The sequence below is a fragment of the Cnephaeus nilssonii genome, assembly GCF_951640355.1.
Source record: "Cnephaeus nilssonii genome assembly, chromosome: 11".
NCBI classification, from domain to species: domain Eukaryota; kingdom Metazoa; phylum Chordata; class Mammalia; order Chiroptera; family Vespertilionidae; genus Cnephaeus; species Cnephaeus nilssonii.
This window is the reverse complement of record NC_137082.1, coordinates 53,800,151-53,826,044: the sequence shown is the minus strand read 5'-3', so window position 1 is coordinate 53,826,044 and position 25,894 is coordinate 53,800,151. Positions and strand designations below refer to the sequence as shown.

The following is a 25,894-nucleotide window of genomic DNA, read 5'->3' as shown; positions in this document are numbered from 1 at the left end:
TGAATTACCAATATTGAGAATGAACGAGGTCTTGAGACCAACAACTACTAAAAACAATTATCAAATATTACGAATTTTATGCCATTAAATTTGGCAACTTATATGAAACAAATAAATTAATTAAAAAATACAAATTTCCAATGAACAGAAAATTTGATGAACTCTATTATCTAATTCAGAAAGTTAATCCACAATTAAATACTTTCCCACAAAGTACGCTCCGAGCCCAAAGAGTTTCAATGGTGAATTTGTTCAATATTTTAAAAAGAAATAACAATACTCTTATACAAGTACTTCAAAAAAATACTGGAGGCAAAAAGACTTCCTAACTCATTTAATGAGGCCAGCGTACCCCTAGATATCAAAGCAAAAACATTACAACAAATGCAACACAGACAAATATCCCTCATGAACATAGGCATAAAAAAAAATCCTTCATAAAATATCAGCAAATCAAATACTGCAATATATAAAAAGGACACTGAGCATGATCAAATGAATTTCAATGGAGGGACCACCTAACATATAGGCAACTGAAAACACCCACAGAATAAACTATTCCTGAGTCTTAAACAGCCTATCTAATAATAGACAAATATGCAAATTGACCATACCTCCGACACACCCACAAGCCACACCCACCATCCAATCAGAGCAAGTATGCAAATTAACCCAAGATGGCTACAGCCACAGAGAGCAAGGTTTCCTAGGTAACAGAGGAAGCCAAGCTTTCTGCCTGCCCTGGCCAGGCCTAAGCCTCCACTCAAGCTACAAAGTTTCAATTATAGAAGGTAAACAAATTCAAACAAATGGCGGCAGAATGGAGCTTGAGAGAGCAGGCCAGGGTTGCCGCCGGCAACAGGGGAAGCAAAGCTTTCTGCACACCCTGGCCAGGCCCACCCGCTTAAGGCAACGAAGTTTCAATTATAACCCCAACACAAATGGCTGCGGGCCTCGGAGGGAACCCCAGGCTTGGCTCCGCTCCAGGCTACAAAGTTTCAATTTTAGAAGGAAAATAAATTCCAGATACCAGGGCCTCTGCTTGGGTTGCCAGGGGGCGTGGCCGGCCTGCAAACCACCACAGGCCCCTCGCTCAGGCCGCCCCACACCCCAAGGGAACCCCCACCTGATCCGGGACACCCTTCAGGGCAAACCAGCTGGCCCCCACCCCTGTACCAGGCCTATATCCTATCTAATAAAAGAGTAATCTGCAGATTGATCATCACTGCAACACACAATATAGCTGCCCCCATGTGGTCAAAGATCCTGCCCCCATGTGGACACAAGATGGCCACCACAAGATGGCCAGCAGGAGAGGGCAGTTGGGAGGCACCCGGCCTGCAAGGGAGGGCAGTTGAGAGGGACCAAGCCTACAAGGGAGGGCAGTTGGAGGTGATCAACCCTGCAGGAGAGGGCAGTTAGGGGTGACCAGGCCGGCAGAGGAGGGAAGTTGGGGGCAAACAGGCTGGCAGCAGAGTGGTTAGGGGGTGATCAGGCTGGCAGGAAGAAGCAGTTAGGGGCAATCAGGAAGGCAGGCAGGCAAGCAGTTGGGAGCCAGGAGTCCTGGATTGTGAGAGGGGATCGGGCCTAAACGGGCAGTCGGACATCCCTTGAGGGGTCCCATATTGGCGAGGGTACAGGCTGGGCTGAGAGACAACCCCCCTCCGTGCACGAATTTCGTGCACCGGGCCTCTAGTGTGAACATAACAGTCCAGGACATAGGGGAATGAAGAAGGTTCATGCTGCACATGGTGATGAACTGTTAACTGGATGCGGCACAAGTAGGTTTTTCCATCCAAAGCCAACAAACCTAAGGAAAGGGACCAAATCTATGGTATCCAATTCTCTCCCTTTAGAGCAGGGGAGGGGGACATAAGGCCTGTGAAATCATTTTGTCTGGCTCCACCAAGGCATTAGGGGTGAGTTCATTAAATGTTTGACCAAATATAGCAGGCTAACTTTTAAGTTGATAATTTTCTATGGCCCGAGAATGATGTTATAAATATCCAAACAGCCCTTGGCAGAAAAAAGGTTTCCCACTCCTACCTCAGAGATTCTCAATCTTTCTTCATTGTCCATTGAATATCAGCAAATCATATAAAATGAAACTTCTCTCAATCAGATAAATACTACAAATAACACAAAGTAAGCACCAAATGGCCACAACTGTGTTTTTAATTGATTTTTTTTAGAAAGAAGGGGGGGGGGGGGGAAGACACACACACACACACACACACACACACACACACACACACACACACACACACCAGGGACCAAACCCGAAACCGAGGTATGTGCCCTATGCAGGAATCTAACCAGCCACCTTTCGGTATAATGGATGATGCTCCAACCAACTGAGCCGCACTAGCCAGGGCACCAAAACTGTGATTTTATTTCAATGGACCCACTGAAACCTCACCAAAGCTCTCCATTTCAAAGATTACTGGACAGAGAGGGTATAAAAATAAAAACAAAAAAGGTGAGAAAGAAAAACAACCTCAGTGTCAAGTCAGTAGGAACATTCAAAACTATACCTCGACAGGTTATGTGCTAAGATACACAGAAATTATTTTGGCTTAGTTTTCAATGATCCTTCATTAGTAGTAAATATTATTTTTTAAAATTATTGATGCATTCGATACATTAGTTGGTACAAACAGAAATTTACTAAACATAAATGATGGGGTACTGCAGTGGTACTCACCCCCAGAGCTGGCAGCCTCTGTGTGCAGCTTACGGCCACTCTCAGCTTCCAGTCAGTTTCGCCATCTAGTTGATCCGTTCGAATAAAACATGAACCTTGGAATTAGAAAAGAAAAATTTCTGAGTTACAGATACTTTAAAAACTAAAATTCCACAACACAGTCAGATCAAAAACAATATACCTAGAAATTCTTTATTTGATTCACAAAAGGAGTTTGCTGAAAAGATACAGGTGATTAACTATTTGATCCTTATCTCCTATTTGATATTCTTGGCTTATTAAGGTTTAAGATTAATTGCACTTTATTTTAGAAAGACCACACTGATCATTTCTACCTTTGATTCATGTTCTGATAACTAAACAATAATACTCAAAAATATCCAAGAATGTGTGATTTGACTTTGATAATAAAATGTCTGAGGTACCATCAGAAAACACACATTCCTCATCATAAAGGCACAGTTAAAATGCCAAAACTCTGGCCAGACCTACTGTCATACCGATAACTCTATCAAAGTTTAAACATGAAAAAATATTAAATTTCAACAATCCATTTACCCTTTGACCATGCTATCACACCATTTCTCAGAACCCACCCTAAGACAGAATAGCACAATTTGTATGCACAGAATGACATACACAGATGACAATCATGTGATGTTATTTCTCGAATTTGGGGAACTATTTAAGGTAGAGAAATAAGAACATATCTTCACATAGCTTAGTTCACTACACCTTAACACACATTCTAAAACTAACATGGAACTGTGCCAACCCCAAACATACCAGCTTTGTGTTCACTTGAACTGCAGAAGAAAGGGCCCCTGCACACCATGGGCATTCTCTGCTCTCTCATGCGGCAAAAATACTAGACGCCAGCCAATGTTCTTTCTGCTAATCACGACCACCAGCAATTCAGTGCCAAAAGTGTGCCCCTAGAGGTCCCTGCACCATTAATTTTTACCCTTTAACCACCCTATGCCAGGGGCATCACCATTGCCAGCATGAATCCCAGAGAGTCACAGAGAACAGCTTACCTTTCTCAGGTACAACAGGATTGATTTTCCAATTGCCCAGTTTATCAACTGAAGATATACTAGTATCTACAAAACCATCATCTGAATATTTGCATGATTATCTCATAGCCTGTGTGTGTGATCTGATATAAAACATAAAAGTAAAGTGAAAGGGACTGGATTCCAGAGTCTGACTGATACTTTGAAATGTCAGTGCCAGAGTTCTGCTCCAGGTTTTTTTTCTAATACATAAAATAAGAAAAGGTGAGACTCTGTAGAGTTTCTTAAATTTTAAACATTCTGTGTTTCTAAAGGTGAAAACTTTTCTAACTAGATTGCTATAACTTATGAAACACTGGAAACAATACAGTTGCCTTTCTTTGCTTCATGTTAAATAACTATGTGCTATTTTACAATTTTACAGGAAATTGACATTTATTTTCAGTTACAGTAAACATTACTAATGCTGAAGTAACTGATATGATTTAAAGAGAGAAGGAGCTGCATAAGTATGGCCAACTGGACTTGTCTTACATGAACTGTATCTACTAATTTTTTTAACAGCAAGCATAAGCTTCAACTGATGCCAGTTAAGGCTCAGCAAAAATCAATTATTAAATTAGTCTGCTTATATCCTATTGCAGTCTTATTATGAATGCTTGATTTTATTTTGTATAATTGACAAGAGTTGACAGGAAAGGACAGGTCTGATGACAATAAAATTGAGATCTACCAGTATATGTGTCACATAGGAGAGCCACACCAGGTGGTGACAAAGGAACTGCTGCGACTCAGTGAGAAGCAGTACAAATATGTAATATTCTGTACAAGTCACCCTGTAATATCAGCAGACTACCTGCAACAATTCATGAATCCAATAGCTCTGAAAGAAATGGGCTACAGTATGTGCCCAACAAAAGAAAAATAGACATTGACTTTGCATATATAATAGCAGATCGTTTGCCATCAAACTTAATTTCTAAATCATTTATATGACTTAATGACTCTGCATGAAATTTTTAAGCTGGTGGCAAGATGAATAGCACCACTGAGAGAACATGGATGAGTACAGTGTCATTTACCTGCCCCTCACCCCACAACAAGTGACAGCTGAGCTATTGTAATATGTCCCCAGCACTTAAACTATAATGTCATCACTTAGGAGACAAGTGAAAAAGATATTGGCATTTATAAGAGATTGATGAAAATTAGTTCTCAAGCATTAATTTCTCTTAATACCACTAAAAGAACTGTGTGCATTCAGGAGATATTTGATCTGAATTAAGAAACGGATGAAGCAATTGATTAATTGGAATTTAAGCCATCAGTCACCAGATCCATCAACAGCTTCATTTACATTCTAAACAATCAGCTGACGGCCCAATAGAATACCCTGTATTAATACACAGTCAATATGATGCCACGAAGAGACTTGTGGAGCTGTATTGACAAACGCCCCATGGCTATTGTCCAGGCTCGAAGAGCTGCATAGATTTAGGACTTTCATGTTGGCTTGGGCTTAAAGATTTCTATTATAACAGACAATGTATTATCAGGTTTTTCTGAACAAAAACTGAAAAGTAATAAAATAATATTAGCAGTGATAGTACACACACACAAAATTCTAAATATGTGTACTTTTGAAAATTAGGCAATCAAGACACTCAAAACAATTACTTAGAGTCATATAAACAGAATTCCAAAAGCTAAAAATCCTTTACTGAAAGCAAGTTTTATACAAATTCTATACAGCAGGGAAGCTTTTGGTCCATTTTACAAAGTAAAGAAAACTAGCATGAAACAGATATCTGACATTTGAAAGTTTGCATATGAATAATTAGTAATTATTTTTGTAATGTGAGATAAAGAAAGAATAAAACTGAGGAATATAATAGAATCATAGGCTAAAACAAGTAAGGTCCATTAATAACCTTCCAAAAATGTATAAAACAATAAAAAATTAGCATACATGTATATTATGTACATTTTTGTGTGGCACAAGGAAATAATTCTTAAGATACTCAAAGAGCCCTAGCTGGCTTGGCTCAGTGGATAGAGCGTCGGCCTGCGGACTGAAGGGTCACAGGTTCGATTCCGGCCAAGGGCACATGCCTGGGTTGCGAGCTCGATCCCCAGTAGGGGGCGTGCAGGAGGCAGTTGATAAATGATTCTCTCTCATCATTGATGTTTCTATCTCTCTCTCCTTCTCCCTTCTTCTCTGAAATCAATAATTTTAAAAAAAAGAATACTCAAAGAGATCCTTGACCTCCATAATATTAAGTATCCTTACACTACACAGTAACTCTCCCTATACCATGAAATATAACACAAAATTAAAGAAAAATAAAAGAAGACATCTTTGAAATATCATCCATTTGGACAGAATGCTATTAATCTGGAATTAACACAGTGGAGTATCTCACTTGCCCAATGTGCTATTTCTATTTCTGTCTTGCTGTCTTACTACTGCATAACTATGACATGGTAAAAAGATTATTAAGATGCCTAAGAAGAATTTTCATAACTGCTATTAGTCATATAATCTTTAGTGAAGAATTTATGTTCTCCCTCAGATTCCTCCTCTGAAAAATGGACATTTCTATTTTCCAGTTATAAAATGCTGAATTTTCTTCATTTTTTATCTTCTAACACAATCTATATAATGTACTTCTCTTAAGTTGATCATCTAAAACAATTTCCATATTTAGGATAATATTCTTAATCTTACATATAATTCCAACACAGTAATTAAAAGAACAATTAATTAAAAAGCATCTTCCAAATGGAAATATTTTTGTTATTCATTATAATGAATATATTTAGAAACAAAGACAAATCATAAATAAATAGGTGATGTCAGCAGGGATGGCAGTGTAAAAAAAATCTCTGAAAATCCATTTCTCTACAACTATATGAGAACATTAGCAAAAACTGTTAAAAGTAACTTATTCAGAACTCTGGAATATAATTTAAAAAATTGCAACAATCTCAGGTGCATTTATTCAAGAAACACAAGTAAATCTAGCTAAGAGTGAGCTGTGTTTTGACTTGCCCTGTTCCCAACACTCTGCCCCACCCCCATTGCTCCACAGTACTGAGAAAACCAATAGTCTAGCAGCCACTGAGTGGCCCAAACCCAACTCAGGGCTCCCTAAACCCCATGGCCAGAAAACTGTGACCACCTGACAGGAACTGACCTGATGCAGAGGTCATTTATTGAAAACAGTGTTTTCCCTGGGATGTTTGAAAAAACAATCAGTGGCAACTGCTTAATATCATTGCTGCCTCAGGTGGTCATAAAACAGGGGTAACAAGCTGAACAAAAATCTTTTTTAAAAAGTTAGAAAATCAGATGATGGAAAGGGGCTTTGAAAAGCTCTAACACATTCCTGGGAGCCTAGAAGGCCATCTTCCCAGGCAAGGCTGCCCGCATGCCCGGAAAGCCTAAGAGGCCCTCATCTCTCATGGCTGAGCTGGAGGCTCTATAAAAAACAAGAAGTGAAGGGAAAGGCAAAGCTGTGACCTGCCTGCTACAGCACTGCAGGTGTTAAGAGAACACTAGCTATTTTTCAAGATAAACCCTGAACATGGGAACTTGAAGAATATTTCTCTCGCACAGAGTCCATCTGGTAATGGAAGGAGAGTGGGCTCTGTTCCACAGTCATTCAGGAACCTAAGCTGAGGAATGCTCTGCCGTTTCAACAGGCAGCTTCTAAGGTTATCCTAGTCATGCACTATTGTGGGCCCAGTCGTGCAGGGAGGAGAAGAGCAGGTGGCTACAAGAGGTAAAAGGCAAGGCCAACCCTTAGGACATGACCCCACCTAACTGGACAGGAAAAGGAGTCCAGCTATATTTCCAAGAGGAAAGGAAAATGGACTGGAAATGTAGCTTTCTAGTCTCTACCCCATTGGGAAAACAAAACCTCCCACTAAATCTCACACAATAAAGTAAATGTGCCAAGTGTACAGAGTTTGCTTGATTATTAGGTGTAGCTGAGCTATTAATGACAGCCTCACCTTGCAATATGAGTAACATAGCTACAGTTGATAAAAGGAGAAAAAATTTTTCCTCTTTCTCATGACTTAAAATGACACTTTAAAAAAAATGCTGTTTGTAAATGGAAAAAATAAAATCAGCAACTCTAAAATGTAACTATGTCCTTTCTAGAGTTTTTGTGCTGCATAGAATAATACATGTGCTGAGCTTACAAAAAAAAATAATATGCTGAGCTTCCTATAAAAGTATTGTTCATTTATTCAACAAAGTGAGAGATGTAAGGCAGAAAGAACTTTGGATATTAGTTGATAAACCTCCCATGACTTTACAGATGATGAAAATGTATTTCCCTCGTGGCTAGGTCATATAATTAGAAACTGACCAAAGCAGACTACATTTTAGGTTTCCTGATTCCCAATAACAGTTTTCTTGACCATATGAGGCTTCCATATCATTACCTCTCAGTACCCCTTTTCCATCCTTCTAACTTGAAAGGTTAAGTCATGCAAATATCTTTTTTTTTTTCTGGGAAGCCCACTTCAACTCAGCTAGGCAAATGGTCTGGTCTCACTCAACTCCATCCCCCCACATGTCTTTTCACTCTTACAGTATCTACACAAAACAGAGAATTACTACTGTCAATGTGTATACTGCCAAAAATACACAGATCATGAGTTCTAAGGGGAGCAATTTGGTTTTGCTCTCTTTTATATCCTAAGCACCACATAGTGCCTGGAACATAGTAAGTGGTAAGTAAATGTTTGCTGAATTAATTAATAAAATTGCAAATGAAGAACAGCAATAAAATTTCCAATAACATCATCTAATTATTTAGATACCAATATGGATATGAATGACAGCACTCATTTGATATATAGATTCTGAAAGGATTATATTTTTTAAACAAACATATTATACAGTAAAATCATTGTGTTAAATATCAACAGTTAAATATAATTTAGAAATTAATGAATTAAATGATTTATCATTCAAAGAAAAATTGTTATATTTTTCCTTTTAAAATGGAAATTAAACTGCCAAAATATCAAATCATCAACAATGTAAATAAAAATACCTGCTTTTTCTGAAGTCCTAAGAAATACCATGTCGGATGGAATTCTTTGATTCTGTAGAGAGTAATATAAAATGTTAATTATCTATATGCAGTTTATAAATTAACACAACTCCATTCCAAAACAGAAATAGCTAGTAAAATAACGAAAAAGGTTAAATTAAAATTTATGTTGAAGCAATTCACATTTAAATTTGTACTTAAAAAGTGAATATTTTGATTCATCTTTTAGTTGGACTTTCAAGATTTTTCCCCCCATTAATGTACCATGTAAATGGTATTAGTGATGGCTCAAAAACTGCTCCATTTCTGAGAAATGTTAAATATTGCCATTTCTGTGGCCTCTGTTGTACCTTAACTCATAATACAGAAGTTATTACCTTATAAAAAAATTATATCTTCCCTATTAGAGTAAATGACCCAAGAAAGCGGGGATAACATTCTTACAATGCCTCATACAAAACAGAGCATATCATAAATAAAACACTTAATAAATTTTAAATCAGTGGTTCTCAACCTTTCTAATGCTGCGACCCTTTAATACAGTTCCTCATGTTGTGGTGACCCCCAACCATAAAACTATTTTCGTTGCTACTTCATAACTGTTGCGACCCACAGGTTGAGAACCGCTAGCAGGGTCACCTAAGACCATCGGAAAACATGGATATTTACATTATGATTTATTAACAGTAGCAAAATTACAGTTATGAAGTAGCAACAAAAATAATTTTATGGTTGGGGGTCACCACAACATGAGGAACTGTATTAAAGGGTCACGGCATTAGAAAGGTTGAGAACCACTGTTTTAAATGAATGAATAAATGTAAAACTGAATAACCAAAAATAAATTCCACAAATTTGAAGAGGTGTTCTTTTATAAAGCAGAAAAGGAAAAATAACTCAAACATACTGTATGGCACATAAAAACTTTTATAAGTTATTAATCATAATTTAATCATTATTACTAATAACTCAATAAAGCTAAAGAAAAAATGTAAGAATACTTCTCATAATTTCATGAATTATTTATATTTTTTGAGACCTCATAAAGATTTTCCTACACAGGATATAAGAAATGGATTATTTGTCAGTCAGCAGGCAATAAAAACAAATAAAAGTTGTTAAAACAGAAAAAAATATGTTGTAGAATAGAGCTACTTCTTTCTAACATGAAGAAAGAAGGGCAATTATTAATATCTAAAGAGCTCCTAGGTCAAGGAAGAAATCACAATGGAAATTAGAAAATATTTTTAATTGAAGAGTAATAAAATCTCAACACATCAAAACATGTGGAACACAGCCAAAGTCAGGAAAGTGTGAAGAGGAAAATGTATACATGTAAATGCACACAATAAAACAGAGAGGTTAAAAACACAGGGTCAAAGAGCTAAATGTCCATTTGAAAGCAGAAAAAACAAACAAAAAAACAGCCAATGAGCCACAGAGAAAGTACAAGGATGTAAACAAATATAGGAATAAAAATTAATGACACAGAAAACAAATATATGTATATACACCTACATACATATATTCATATATATCAGTAACAAACAGCAAGAAAATAAGTATTTTTCAAATATTCCCATTTCAGTAATAAGAAAACACTAATAAAAATAAACTAATAAAAGATTGGCAAGCTCTATAAAAAACCTATTAAATATTACTAAAATTAAATAAAACCTAAAATAATACAATGTATCAGGTTTCAAAACTAGAATGTATAGTATTGCAAAGATGTCAAGTGTTCATAAATTGACCTATATATTCAACACAAACCCAAACCAACATCTTGCCATGGTTTTTGGTGGGAATTAACAAGGTATTGCTAATATTTACAAGAAATGCAAAAAGAACAACCAAGACAAATGTCAGAAACATAGAGAGTTGAGTTTACAATACAGCAAAACGAAAATATTAAAGTAGAATCATGAGGGCAAGGTAGCATTTAACAGAGAGATAATTACACCAATGTAAAGTGCAGGCTCCAGAAGGAATCCCAAACATGGAAAGACTCCAGATTTAGGAGGAAGATAAAACTGCAGACCTATTAGGACATGATGGTCTTTTCAAGAAATAGTGTTGAGAAAATTAGATACCCACAGGGAGGGGGGAGAATGCCTGATCTCTACTTCAATCAAAACACAAATCAATTCCAAATGTATTATATTTCTCAATGTCAAAGTCCAAACAATAAGACTCCTAAACAATAATATAAAGGATATTTTCACAATGCTTTGGAAGGGAAGAAGACTCCTTCCCCAACACCAAAATTTTTTTTACAAAACCACACACCTATAAATCCAAAGATTAATGAAGTAGACTTCATTAAAATTAAGGATTTTTTTTTTTCAACAAAGCACACCAGGAAGGAAAGGATATTTGCAACATAAAGGACTCACATCCAGAATACATAAAGACCATAAAGGGATGAGAAAAGAAGGGCTAACTCAGAAGGAAAATGGCTGATTGGTTGATCTCTTCCCTCTAATCAAGAAACTCATATGAGTATATGCATAACCCAAGGACACAGACAGTGGGTGGTGAAGGCTTGGGGGGTTGGAGGGAGGAAGAGAGGGCAATGGGGGGGGGGGGCGGGAAGGAGAGATATGTAATACTTTCAACAATAAAGATTTATTTAAAAAAATAGAGAGAGAGAGAAAGAGAGAAGGAAAATGGCAAAAGATGTTAACAGGCTCTTTCCAAATAAGAAAGACATCCAAAATCACACAAGAAGGTGTCCAACTTTATTAGTCTTCCAAGAAATGCACATTAAAACCACAACTGCTAGATACATATTGGAAATGCTAAATTAAAAAGACTGATGATGCCAAGTGTTGGCAAACATGTAGAGCAATGGGAAGTCTTACACATTGCTGATTCCAGTATAATTTGAAACATCACTTTGCAAACCATTTGCAGTATCTACTAAAGTGGAACATACGCATACCCCAACATCCAACAATTCCAGCCCAGGCACAAATGCAGCAGCACAGGTGAGCCCAGGCAAGGCACCACAGAAACCAAAGACCCAATAGACAAAACTGAAATAGTCATCAACAGCAGAATGGTCAAAAGGCATACAATGTAACAACAAAGCAAATGAATTACAGCTACACACAGCAAAATGGAAGAATCTCATTAATTGTACTGGGCCAAAAAAAAAAAGCACCCACCCAATCACACCCCAATCCCATTGAATATTTTTAGGCACCCTTGTCAAAAATCAATTAACCATAAATTTACAGCTTTATTTCTGGACTCTCAACTCTGAATTTCTGCCAGGCCCTCACTGTCTTGATTACCATAACTTTGTATAAGGTTTTGAAATGAAAAAGTGCTACTACTCCAATTTTGTTCAATTTTTAAAAATTATATTGGCTAGTCTGGGAACTTTGCATTTCCATATAAATTTAAGAATCAGCTTGTCATTTTCTGCAAAGAAGTCAGCTGGAAAGTTGAAAGGGATAGCCCTGAACTTATAGGTCAACTTAGGGAGTGTTGCCATTTTAACAATATTAATACTTCTAATCCACAAACATGGGATGTCTTTCCATGTGCTTAGATCTATTAATATGCTTCCACAATTTTTTATAGCTTTCAAATATGTTTTGTACTTCTTTTGTTTATTCTTGAAAAATAATTTTATTTTATTTATAAGTATTTTATTTTTTATGTTACTGTTAATGAAATTCTTTATTTAATTGCATTTCCAAACCATTACTCTTTATTCCCTTATCATGTTTCATTTTCCATGAGTCACTCATAAATAAACTTGATAACTCCAAATGCTTATTAGGTACTTTTTATCTTTCCCTCCCCTCAAGACTATGAGCACCATGAGAGCAGGACCTCTGCCTCCTTCACGCGATGCAGGATGATCCGATGGACAACAGTTTCTCTGATCACCCCCAGTCGGGATATGGGGACTGTTTTAGGTTTTTGGCTATTATGAATAACTAGAGGCCCGGTGTACGAAATTCGTGCACGGAGGGGGGGGGGTGTCCCTCAGCCCAGCCTATACCCTCTCCAATCTGGGACCCCTCGAGGGATGTCCGACTGCCCATTTAGGCCCGATCCCAGTGGGATCGGGCCTAAATGGGCAGTTGGTTATCCCTCTCACAATCCAGGACTGCTGGCTCCCAACTGCTTGCCTGCCTGCCTTCCTGATTGCCCCTAACCGCTTCTGCCTGCCAGCCTGATCACCCCCTAACCACTCCGCTGCCAGCCTGATTGATGCCTAATTGCTCCCCTGCCAGCCTGTTTGCCCCCAATTTCCCTCCTCTGCCAGCCCGGTCACCCCTAACTGCCCTCCCCTGCAGGGTTGATCGCCTCCAACTTCCCTCCCTTGCAGGCCGGGTGCTTCCAAACTGCCCTCCCCTGCTGGCCATCTTGTGGTGGCCATCTTGTGTCCACATGGGGGCAGGATCTTTGACCACATGGGGGCAGACATATTGTGTGTTGGAGTGGTGGTCAATCTGCATATTACTCTTTTATTAGATAGGATAGAGGCCTGGTGCAGGAGTGGGGGCCAGCTGGTTTGCCCTGAAGGGTGTCCCTGATCAGGGTGGGGTTCCTTTGGGGTGTGGGGCAGCCTGAGCAAGGGGCCTGTGGTGGTTTGCAGGCCAGCCACACCCCCTGGCGACTCAAGCAGAGGCACTGGTATCTGGAATTTATTTACCTTCTACAATTGAAACTTCGTAGCCCGGAGCGGAGCCAAGCCTCCTGCATGCTCCACCGGCAGCCATTTCTGTTTGAGTTAATTCACCTTCTATAATTGAAACTTTGTAGCCTTAAGCAGAGGCCTGAGCCCAGCCAGGGTGTGCGGAAAGCTTTACTTTCTCCATTACCGCGGGCAACCCTGGCCTGGTCTCTCCAGCTCCGTGGCTGCCGCCATTCTGTTTGAATTTGTTTACCTTCTATAATTGAAACTTTGTAGCTTGAGTGGAGGCTTAGGCCTGGCAAGGGCAGGCGGAAAGCTTGTTTCCCTCTGTTGCCTGGGAAACCTTGCTCTCGGTGGCTGTAGCCATCTTGGTTCGGTTTATTTGCATACTCACCCTGATTGGCTGGTGGGCGTGGCTTGGGCTGGTGGGCGTAGGGGAGGTATGGTCAATTTGCATATTTGTCTATTATTAGGTAGGATGAAGGTATAAACATTCATAGATAGGCTTTTGTGCCAACTTAAATTAACATTTCTCTGTGATAAAGGTTCAACAGTTCAATTGCTGGGTTATATAATATTTGCATATTTAGCTTTTTAAGAGACTTAATGATTTTCCAGAATAACTATAATGTCTGATATTCCCACAGGAAATATATAAGTAATCCACTTTTCACATCATTGTAGTATTTGGTGCTGGCACCATTTTCATTGTATCCATTCTGCTACATGTGTAGTGATAGTTCATTGCTTTAATTTGCAGTCCTAGGTGATCAATGATACAGAGTATCTTCTCATGTACTTATTTTCTACCTATATATCTTCTTTGGTGAATTTCTCTTTATATATTTTTGTTCATTTTCTAATTTGATTTTTTTTTACCTGTTGGCTTTTAACAGCTTTTACATAATCTAAGTACAAATCCTTGTCAGATGTGGTTTACAAATATTTTCTCCTAGTTTGTAGGTTGTTTTTTCATCATATTGACTTGTGTTTTCACTAAGCACAGTTTTTCATTTTAATGAGATGCAATTTATCAATGTTTTTATCTTTGCTGCATTGTGCTTTTGATGTCCAGTCTAAGAGCTACTTTCCTGCCCTGGATTCTGAATATTTTTCCTATGTTTTTCTAAATTTTTACAGTTCTAGTTTACATTGAAATCCATGATCCATTTTGACTTAATATTGGTATAAAGTGTGACACTTAGAGTAAGGTTCTTTTTTACCCACAGATGCCCAAACAGCTCCAGCCTCATTCACCCGGGAGGCTGGCTTTTCTCCACTTTAGCTGCTTTGCACTCTGTCAAACACCCTTGAGCATTTCTGGGTTCTAATGTTTCATTAATCTTGGTTCTCTCCTTCTTCCACACCATGCTATTAATGTGTCTAGGTAGGAAGCCTTAACTTCGGGAAGAGTGATTCTTCTCCCTTTACTCTCCTTGCCAAGACTATTTTAGCCACTTTAGGGCCTGGACCTTGCCAAATTAGTTTTAGAAATAAGCTTATTTTGTTTAAAAAACAAACAAACAAAACCTTGTTAAGATTTTGATAGGAAGTATATTACCGTGAACTTACAGATCAATTTTGGAGAAACTGTGGAATGTTCCAGTCCAAGACTATAATGTACCTCTTTACTCAGACCTTTGATCACTTTCCTGAACACACGTTATCTCCGGCATAGCTAAGATTGTGTTTTCACAGAAGTGACTAAGAGCACTGCACTTTTAGTTTCAGTTTCCACATGTTCATTGTCAGTATATAAAAATGGCACTGGCATTTGAATGTGCATCTTATAATTTGCCACCTTATTGAACTCTTTAGTTCTGAGAGGTTTTTTTTTAGAAATCGCATGGGATTTTCTACATACACAATCACGTCATCAGTAAATAGGGGCACTTTTACTTCTTCCCTTCCAATCTGAATTCCTTCTGTTTCCTTTACTTGCCTTATTCAGTGGCTACAAATGCGAGCTGAGTAAGCGTGATAGGAGCAAACACCTGCCCTGTGCCCAGTCTCAGAAGAAAGGCATCTGACATGCACTGAGGGTGATGCCAGCTATAGGCTTTTACAGATGATTTTTACAAGAATAAGGTGATTCCCTCCATTCCTATCATGGATGGTACTGAAAATAAGAGAGGATTCACAGATTCTACCCCAATTTTCAACCCCACAACACAAGGCAGACTCTTAAAATCAAAAGAAAACTGAAGGCGATGGGACAAGGTCTCACAGCCAGGAGTCCATGCAGCCAGCACCCTCAAGCCCTCTGTCACCTGCTCCCTGGCAGCTGGCCGTGAGCTGCCTGTAGAGAGGTCCATCTGGCCAGAAATGGGAAAGGCCTCGAACCAAAGTCCCTGGAACTGAGGTTCTAAGTCCGACACAGCACCAAGTTCTGCCAACAGGCCCAGTGGGCCCTGAAGGTGACAGCCACCTGATGGATCCTTGACTGCAGCCTTGAGAGGGACCTGGAACCAGAAGACCTAGCTAAGCTGCACCCAGATTCCTGACCACAAAAACTGTGAGGCAATGTTGATGTTTTAAAGAACTGCATCAAAATTTATATGACTACCATTTGTCTTATAGAAATGTGCAAAGATATAATGTACAAGAATGTTCACTGTAGCACTTTACAATAGGAACCACCTGAAAATCTAAGAATGGATAAAAAATTAGTGACTTATAGTATCCATATAAATGAATACTATTGTAAATGAGTTGCAAATCAGTCTGTTTAATTTCATCTAGTTTTGTCAAATCAAACACACCCCGATCATTCTTGGTACAGATTAATGTAGCAGTGTCTTGAGGAGGACGACTTTCTTGTACTAAGTATCTTGCACAGATGACTCAGGCTGCTATGCTCCTATGTGGCCTGCACATCAACTGGCACTAAGGGCTCACACTACTCTGTAAGAGGCTTTTCAAAAACTTACTTAACATATTTTTAAAAGTTGTTCTTGAGCCTTAATTAAAAAAATAAAATAAAAATAAAGACTGTCCATTGAGTCACTGTTCCTCAGGGAAGACTGTGCATGAGAAACAACTACCACCATGCGGTCAGCCCATGGGTTACACCCCAGGCCACCAGCAGCCCAGTGATTTCTACCTCTGACCAATGTGGGTTTTTTTAATCGTCTCTTCCTACACAGACCTAAACTTTTTCTTTCTAATCCTCTTTTGCTTCCATTTACCTTTCCTTCTTTAAGTTTTATTAACCATAAGAATTCTTATTAACCATAAGAATTAATATCCAATAATTATGTGTAATACAGTAAGTCCTCGGGTTACGTCGGAGAGCCGTTCCTACGGTGAGACGTAACGCAATTTTTGCCGTAAATCGGAATCCATCTACATAAGCACCTACATCACTCACATGGAGTACATACACAGCAGTAATAAAGTGAAACAGTAAAAAAAATTTAAAAGAAAGATAACAATTCCTGACCTTTACTTGTGGTAAATAAATAATAAAAAACATAAAGCACATATGTACATACGTCGAAATGACGGAACTTTTTTTTATAAATAAATGGGAGATGGTGACATAACCATGGAACGACATACATCGAGTCCGACGTAACCCGAGGACTGCCTGTATATCTATCTGTAATAGTAAGTTCTAGAAGCTGAAATTCTTTGGTCACATGAAATAATACTGATAATGTAACATTAAGCAGTTAACATGTCTTATTTTAGACAAAATATGACGTCATCTATGCACACTGAAATGTACTTTAACAAAACAGACTATACAAAAAAATCTAGATGTTTCTTCATGTATAGCAAATCTTACACAATGATGTTAAGATTGAAAATAAATGTCTCAATTTTCTTTATATTCGAAAGTTACTTGCAATCAGGCTAAATGTTAATAAGTGGTATAGACATGTCTGAAATATATTGAAAATGCATCAACCTTTTCCACTATGATGAGGTCTCCAACTTGTATGTCTGAACTCTGAACTTGCACTTTACCTTGAAAAAAAGAAGAAGTATAATCAACTCAAGGAAACAATAGCACACCAGAGTTAAACTTTCAATTGATAAGTAATACTTTAGAAATAACTTTTGGGGGAATAACTTTATATAATGTATCTCTACTTATACTTTCAAAATAAATATTTCAGATAGACACAGTCACTAAAAATTAACTTCTCTTAGTTAACTCCCAAGTACAATTTAACCACCCCCAATAAAAACCTTGTGGGAATGTGGAAGAGGATTCCATGTGGAAGGTTCTTACCCAATCTACCATTATTTCAGGTGTGAGTCAAGATAGGATGATCAGAAATATCACTAAATAAAATAATGTGGTGACAGAAATTGAGTCAGATGGATATGTACAGTTCTTATTGTACAACCCGGGAATGGTATTGACTGGCACATGACTAACAGAAAAGAAGGAACAGAGAAGATCAGAGAGAATATCACCCTTCACCAGAAGCTTTTACAGACACAGGTCAGGACCACAGATTTATTATGAAAAGTGGTTTTTCTCCATGCTATATTGTGCAAATTCTTAAAATACCTACATGATAGCTAGTGTGTGCTAATCATGTATAACAGTTAATATATAACATCTACACCACAATGTTCATATCACATAGAGTAGATAAAACATTATAGAGGCATTTTGAAACACCAAGTTCTTTCACTTCCTGTGTCTCTGGGCCCAGCCTCCATCCCTTCCTCCATCTCTGTTTCTCACTCCCCTCCCTGGCTTGGCAGTCTCCTTCGCCCTGTCTGTTTCCCTTTTAGGACCAGCAACAACTTTTACGTTTTAATATGAAGAAAGGTCCTTTTCTTTTACATTCAGTTTATTCTGAAAGCTAATAGAACAGAGGAAAGTTCATATTGCATTATCAAAACCTAGTATTACTGACCATTCCCCTGACTTTTAGACCACATTCAACTTATTATAAAACCTTATTTCCTAAATACCTCTTCAAGCAGCTGCGTTTCAATAATAATAAACTAGTTCCTAACGATTTGTCTGAAGGATATCAATAAGCTTTGTAAATGTTGCTATATTTTTCATGTTCCTCAATTATATAATAAACACATAAGGCTGGAGCTATTTTTTGGGGGTGGAGCCTATTTGTATTCATACCATAAAATAGCAATGTTCTTTAGAATTACATATGCAACAAATCTTATAAGATGTCTCTACAAGTGATAAGTATATGTCTATTATTAGCCAAAACAATAGCCACAAAAGAATGTCTATTTCAATTATTTTTCCCTCGGTCACTTCAAGCTACCTGTCTGTACTCCCACTGTTCTGTTTTTATAGCTAAGCCCCAGGCAGTGAATATCCCTCATTGACCTCAGCAGAACCCCAAACCATGACCTATATTTCACTTTTCTTTTTACTCCTACTACACACTCCTCTTCCCCTTCCTTCTACTTTCACCCTCTCTGTAACAGACACAAAGAGGAGAGAGATGAACAGCTGCATACATAAAAGATGCAATAAATGCAGGAAATAATTTTTAAATATTTTAAAACATAGAAAACATAGCCCTTTTTGACTTCTTAATCAAGATTTTACATTCCTGAGAAACTTATTATTCCTTCACATGATAATATAAGCTATTTAAAAGAGATCTATACTTTGAAAAAACACACAAAACATTGCTGAGAAATATTTAAAAGACCTAAATCAAGGGAGGAATATATCTCATTCATGGGTCAGAAGACTTAATATTATTAAGATATCAACTCTCCCCCAATTTATCTATAGATTCAAAGTAATCCCAATCAAAATCCCAGCAGGCTTTTTCATGAAAATGGATTCTAAGTCATATGAAAATCCAAAGAACATACACTAGCCAAAACAACTGTGGAATTAGAAAACCATGTTGGAGGGCAAACAATCTCTGATTTCAAGAATTATTATAAAGCAATAGTAATCAAAAGAGCATGGAATTAGCATAAAGATAGACAAATATATCAATGGAGTGAAAGGAGAAAAAAACCCACACTTGAAGGACAACTTATTTTTGACAAAAGTGCTTGGCAATGCAGTGGGAAAGAATTACTATTTCCCCAAACGGTGCTAGAAACAAGGGATATCCACATCCAAGAAAAGTACTCAGACCTGTACACTGCACTGACATAAAAATTTACACAACATGGATATATATAACGTAAAGCCTAAAACTGAAAAAAAAAATAATAAGAAGAAACATAGGAGAAATATAACAGAAAATCTTTGAGTTGGGTAAATAGTTCTTAGGATACCACAAGCCTTCGTTTAAAAAAAAAAGGATAAACTGGACTTAATTGACTAGAACAGTGGTCGGCAAACTGCGGCTCGCGAGCCGCGGTTTACTGCTCTGTTGACTAATGAGCTTGCCGACCACTGGACTAGAACATCAAAGGGGCAAGAAAGTGCTAAGGTATAAGATCAATGGACTGGTGTCTGAAACAACTGGAGTCAGGTCCAAAGAGAATAAGCTGTAGAGACAGGAAGAGACCCCGCCTCCAGGTCAAGTGGCCCCAAGGCTATGGAGAAGCACAGCCACTGCAGAGGAAACAAGACCCTCAGAGGTGAGCCATTCTCAGTAAGGAGTCTGGAAATAAAAGGCGTGGATGAGGAAGGAACCTGAATCCTGAGGCGCAGTGAGAAGGGCAAGGGGCAGAGAGAGGATGCTCACAGTAATTACAATGCACAAGATGAACATCTGAGGCTCCATAAGTTCAGTGATGAGTACACAGACCAAGTCACATGATGCTAGTCCTGGGACACACAGGCCCAGACTGCTCTCAGGCTGAGACCAACCCTGCTGAAGCTGGGCAGCTGCACAGGCTTCTGCTTAACGTCACTCAGAGCTCAGGCCCTCTTCCCCAGGACTTGCTGGGGATAAAAGTGGGAATGAAATGGGCAAAGTCGTATCCTCATGCAGGAGAGAAAGAAAAACAGAGAGAGAGAGAAAGAGAGAGGGAGGGAGGGAAGGAGGGACATCCACATGCAAGAGAGAGAGAAAAAAAAACGTGGATGTGAGAGACATATCGATTGGCTGCCTCCCACATGCACCCCAACAGGGGACAGGGATCGAACTTGCAATCCAGGTCCATGCCCTTGACAAAGATTCAAACCTGAGACCCTTTAGTCCAAGGATTGGCACTCTAACCACTGAACCACTGGCAAGGGCAATTAAAGAAGTTTTTAAAAACATTCTTTAGCAATAACAAAAAAATTAAAATACTCAAATTCAACAGAATCAATTCTTTCTCCTATTCTATTGTAAGAAAATAATTAACTTTAGGAAGAACACTGAAATCCTATCTAATAAAAGAGTAATATGCAAATTGACCGTCACACCAAGACACAAGATGGCCGCCCCCATGAGGTCAAAGATGGCTGCCCCCAAGTGGACACAAGATGGCCGCCACAAGATGGCCAGCAGGGAAGGGCAGTTGTGGGAAGTTAGGGGTGACCAAGCCAGCAGAGGAGGGCATTTGGGGGTGACCAGGCTGGCAGAGGAGGGCAGCTGGGGGAGACCAGGCCAGCAAGGGAGGGCAGTTAGGGGGGCACCCAGGCCTGCAGGGGAGGGCAGTTTGGGGGGACCCAGGCCTGCAGGGGAGGGCAGTTGGGGGGGACCAGGCCTGCAGGGGAGGGCAGTTGCGGGGGGGACCAGGTCAGCAGGGGAGGGCAGTTGTGGGTGATCAGGCAAGCAGGGAGGGCAGTTAGAGGTGAACGGGCCAGCAGAGGAGGGCAGTTGGGGGAGACCAGGTCAGCAGGGGAGGGCAGTTGGGGGGGACCAGGCCTGCAGGGGAGGGCAGTTGTGGGGGACCAGGCCTGCAGGGGAGGGCAGTTGGGTGGGGACCAGGCCTGCAGGGGAGGGCAGTTGGGTGGGGACCAGGCCAGCAGGAGAGGGCAGTTGGGGGGGATCAGGCCTGCAGGGCAGGGTAGCTGGGAGCCAACAGTCGTGGATTGTGAGAGGGATGTCCCAGACTGGAGAGGGTGCAGGCTGGGCTGAGGAACACCCCTCCCGTGCATGAATTTCATGCACCGGACCTCTAGTAATAATATATTACAGTATTTTAAGAAACATTTAAAGATAAAACACTGTTATTCACTGGATCAGCTGTGCTAGCCAACCACTTCCCCTCTAGTCTCACTTGCTAAAACAGTCCACACCACCGTGTAATGACCAGCAGAGTCCAGAAGCTGCCCGCAGAGGCTACCCACACAGACTCTGTTACCTACCAATGTGCAGAACTAAAGCGATATGCAGAACTAAACACTGAAATAAGTACCAGTAGCAATCCACTACATTAACCAGATAAATATTTGGTAGAAAAGTATACAATTTGAAAAATTTAATAAGTACCTCAACATTAACTGTTTTATCAACTAACAGGTACAAATGAACATTATATGGTATTAGACGATAGAGACACCCCTCAAAGTCTTGGTCAAGCCCACCACTATCTGCCTAAGGGAAGTTTGTAATCTCTATTTTCTGCAGCTAGACAGGTCTCTTAAATATCTACCAAAGGTCAGGACTGTTAATATAAATGGCTCTAAGACTCTCGGGACTAAAATCAGAAGATGTACAATGCAGCGGTCTCCCTCTCTCATGGGCCTACAAATGCACACTTCCATCAATGTCCTCCTATGTGAGTCTGTGTGGTTACACCAGCATCGAGAGGAATACAAGCCAGCCTTAGTTTGAAATTGTCCGTAGTCCCTATTTCCTCTATGTTCAATAATCTATACGGTGATGGCTTCCTTCTCAATTACTCCTGAGTGTGGAGATTGGTATGAGCCCTGGTGGGAGAAGGAGAAAATCAATAGATGGAGATAGCAGGACTGCGTCAGGCTCCTGTTAAGGGTTCCATGTCATTGGTTGAATACAGGAGCAGGAAGAAAATGTCCCAATAATCTTACATTTATAGTGTCTCATGTTACTCAAAGAAAATAAGAAAAAAAATGAAAGAAAAAAAAAATAACCAGTAAAGGAAGGAGGTAAGGAGGGAGGTTTCCCAAGCTACTAGAATGTTCCATGAAGGAACATTTCTTAAAACTGGCATGGAGATCTGGAAGAATCAGTAAAGCAGAACAGAAAGCAGAGGAAAGGGCCCGAATGAATCTACATATTTCTCAAAGGTCTGAGAAAATAACTTAATAACTGGTTTTAAAACAACTTAACTGACCATTTGGGAAAAAGAAAAGTTAGATCCCGTCCCAATGTAATACATACTTTAAATGTAAAATTGCAACACTGTTAGAAAATAAAAATATCTACACTATATTGGGGTTAAAAGAACTATCTAAGGTTAAAGTAAAAAATAAAAAAATAAAAAAGGTTTGCATCCATAAAAATTATAAATTTACCTACATCTAAAAAAAGATATTAAAAATTAGTCAAACAAGATAAATATATTTGCCATGTCATAAACTTCTCTTATAAAGAAATTATAACAAGGCAAAAAAGTGGAAATAGGAAAAAAGATTAATAAATTTGTATAAAAGATTAAAAACGAACAATGAAATGCTAAAAGGTAAGTAGCAAGCAAAATGAGAACCTTTTTCACCAATCAAGCCGGTGGGTTAAAGAGCATTCTATCTCAAGTGGGCCAGGACAGCAGGTGAGGGGTGCACGGGCCGGCTGACCCACATGGGCATGCCGCACAGACTGTTGCAGCCTTACCGGCAGCTCTCTGACAATATCTATCAGGATGACAACTTTTCATATCTGACCTGGAAGTTCCTCATTTACTTAATATTGCACGTACTGAGTGCCTACATGTGCCAATTACTCTTCTTAGCCTTGAGGTAACAGCAGTTGTGCACACGGAGCTGAGAGACCAATGACCAACAGCATGATCAAAGCAACACCAGTCACCAAAAGGAAATACCAGATGCCACCAGACATACACACACAGCCCTTACATGTGTGAGAAGAGGCTCTGTGTTAGTCAGCAAGTGATTTTAGTCATATTTCAGGTGTTCCAGACCCTCATCCCCAAATGATGTAATAAAAACCAATGTATGAGTATCATGAAGAAATTAATTCATAGATCCTCTTAGGGTGAGCTGGAAAAACATACTGGTCATGTGGTAATGGGTATATACATCTACTCCTGCATACATGTACCTAGTCCTGAGTATACATATCCGGTCCTAAACAAATGAAATAGTAAATCCTAAGTGTCTGCTTGTGCCTGACATATATAGCAGGCAATAAATATCACTGTATAGTAAAAACACAATAATGTTTGCTAAATATTCTTGAAAAATACTGGAATCGATTCTTTTCAAATGCTGCTCAGACCCCAGACAAGAAAAATGACTTAAATCTACTTCACAAAAGGGAGGATATGAGATGAATATGTGAAAAGCTGAGCATGTGCACCAAAGCACTGCTTTGACTACATAAAATAAAACATCCACAAATGACTCCCCAGTATCCAGGGCTGTATTTCATCTGTGCTGTCACAAGAGTGGACGAACAAGAGATGACAGCACATCAATAACGTGCGAAGAGTCATCACTGCTTCTCTGCATACGGATCGCAGCAATCAACTCTGATTACTTCCAAGTGCATCAGCTGCTAAGCACTTTCTGATGGGGAAATTCAGCTGACACTTGAGTATACTATTAAAAAAAAACTATCTTCAGATATGACTGTCACAAAACGAAATCCTTCTTGCCAAGTAGAAAATATAGTAACTCATAAAATCAGTTACATTTATGATTTCCCCCATGAAAGTGTGTATAATGCATAAACAATATGTAAGAGGCACTAAAGAGGGATTTAAAAATCTCTTGATTTTTAAAGGGATAATTATAACTCACAAATGAAGTAAATTTTACTAAAAGATCACAAAATTTCAGAGAGACATTTTATAAATTTTTTAACTATAAAAGAACAGAGTAAGAGTTTTACAAGTAGCAACAACACAGTACTGATGATAGGGTTCCAAGCCATGCAACCATAGAGGAACAGAGAACAGTCCCTTTTTGTACTCCCCGTGAACAAGGCTTCTTTTGGAAGGAGACTGGAACACAAGAAACATGTAAATATGGACATGTCCTTCCACATTCTCTCACACACACAATTTACATAAGGTTCAAAGACAGCAGACTTTCTTCCCTATTAAAAGAAAGACTTAAGGTATACTGGGAAACAACCATCACAAAAACAAAACAAAACACAGAACAGAGTAATCCCATTTCTAATAAACTCCATTCCTAAATATATTAATTCATGTTAGCTTTAGGTATAACATTGGAAAATACACAGATAGTGGTTGATATGACTGAACCCTGCTGAGATTTGGGAGCTGATTAAAATAAATACAAATACACAAAGACCTCCAAGTTTGTCCTGTCTGCTAGAATACTGCATGAGCTCTTTAAGAAGCACAGTTCAGGACTTATTCATGTTTGAATCCCATGAGGTTATCACAGTGCCTAAGACATAGTGAGTACTTAGTAAATATTTGTGGAATTGAATTGTGAACTAGCCAACTGGATAATTACCAAGGCATTCAATTTATACACCTCTCCCTGTAAGTAGGAAAAAATATTGCATTGATTCCAAGAATGTGAAAATAGAATGGCCGCACAATTTATACTCCTCTTCATCAGGAACTTTGCAAAAACTGCCAACACCCAGGAGCACCTGTTTCATGCTCTCCTCCCTGCCTCTGCCTCTGACGCTGTCTATTAGAAGACAGTGAATAATAAACGCAGTCATAAACAAGGAGAAGGAAGGAAAAGAGCAGTGGCAGACATGGAAAATTCCCACACAAGAAAAGCAGCTTCTCGGGCAATAAAACAAAGGGCTAACTAAAGTATTCCAGTATTCATTTAGATCATCTATCAGTCAAAGTAGTCTCTGCTTCCAAACAAAGCACCTTTAAGACAGTAACAGACTTGAAATAGAAGTAGCTTTCCTTTAAAAAACAAAAAGCAAATTACAGGACGTTTTCCCAGTGTAGTTCTACAAGAGTGTGCTTAAGAACTCCTAATATAAAAAGTTCAAATGTTGTAAATATGATACAACAAACCAGTCAATTACACAAGAGAGTAATCATCAATGCCATTCAGAGAATAGATAACTGTGAAATATTAGAAATTAAGAAGCTGAGAGGCAAACATTCTTGACAACAAAATAAATGTTAAATTATGCCCTATAAGCATAACTCTGTATTTTTTCACATTCTAGACTTTACTTGTCAATCACTTGCATCAAAATAACCAGCCACCAAGCAATGCACTGCAGTTGAAAGAACACCAGGCTTAGAGTCAGAATGGTCCAGTTTCAAATCTGAGCTCTATCAAGCACCTAACAGGGCAGCTCGTTCAGCATGTGCCTCAGGTTTCTCATCTGTAACCTGGAGGTAATACCAACCTCCCTTGGATGGTGGTTATGCGAATGCATATTATGAATGTTATCTGACACATACAAGAAAGTCAAAAATAGCAAAA

At 38.9% G+C, this 25,894-nt stretch overlaps 1 protein-coding gene across 2 annotated transcripts in view; it reads right to left on the bottom strand.

The window, feature by feature from the left end:
* ATP9B (ATPase phospholipid transporting 9B (putative)) overlaps window positions 1-25,894 on the bottom strand; it is a 136,869-nt gene that overhangs the window by 83,902 nt on the left and 27,073 nt on the right. For both annotated transcript variants that reach the window (XM_079783667.1, XM_079783668.1), the window contains exons 6-8: window positions 17,363-17,421; window positions 8,793-8,844; window positions 2,705-2,799 (exon numbers count right to left, since the gene is read on the bottom strand). In XM_079783667.1, the coding sequence (XP_079639793.1) occupies window positions 2,705-2,799; window positions 8,793-8,844; window positions 17,363-17,421 (206 nt within the window). The remainder of the gene's footprint in view (window positions 1-2,704; window positions 2,800-8,792; window positions 8,845-17,362; window positions 17,422-25,894) is intronic.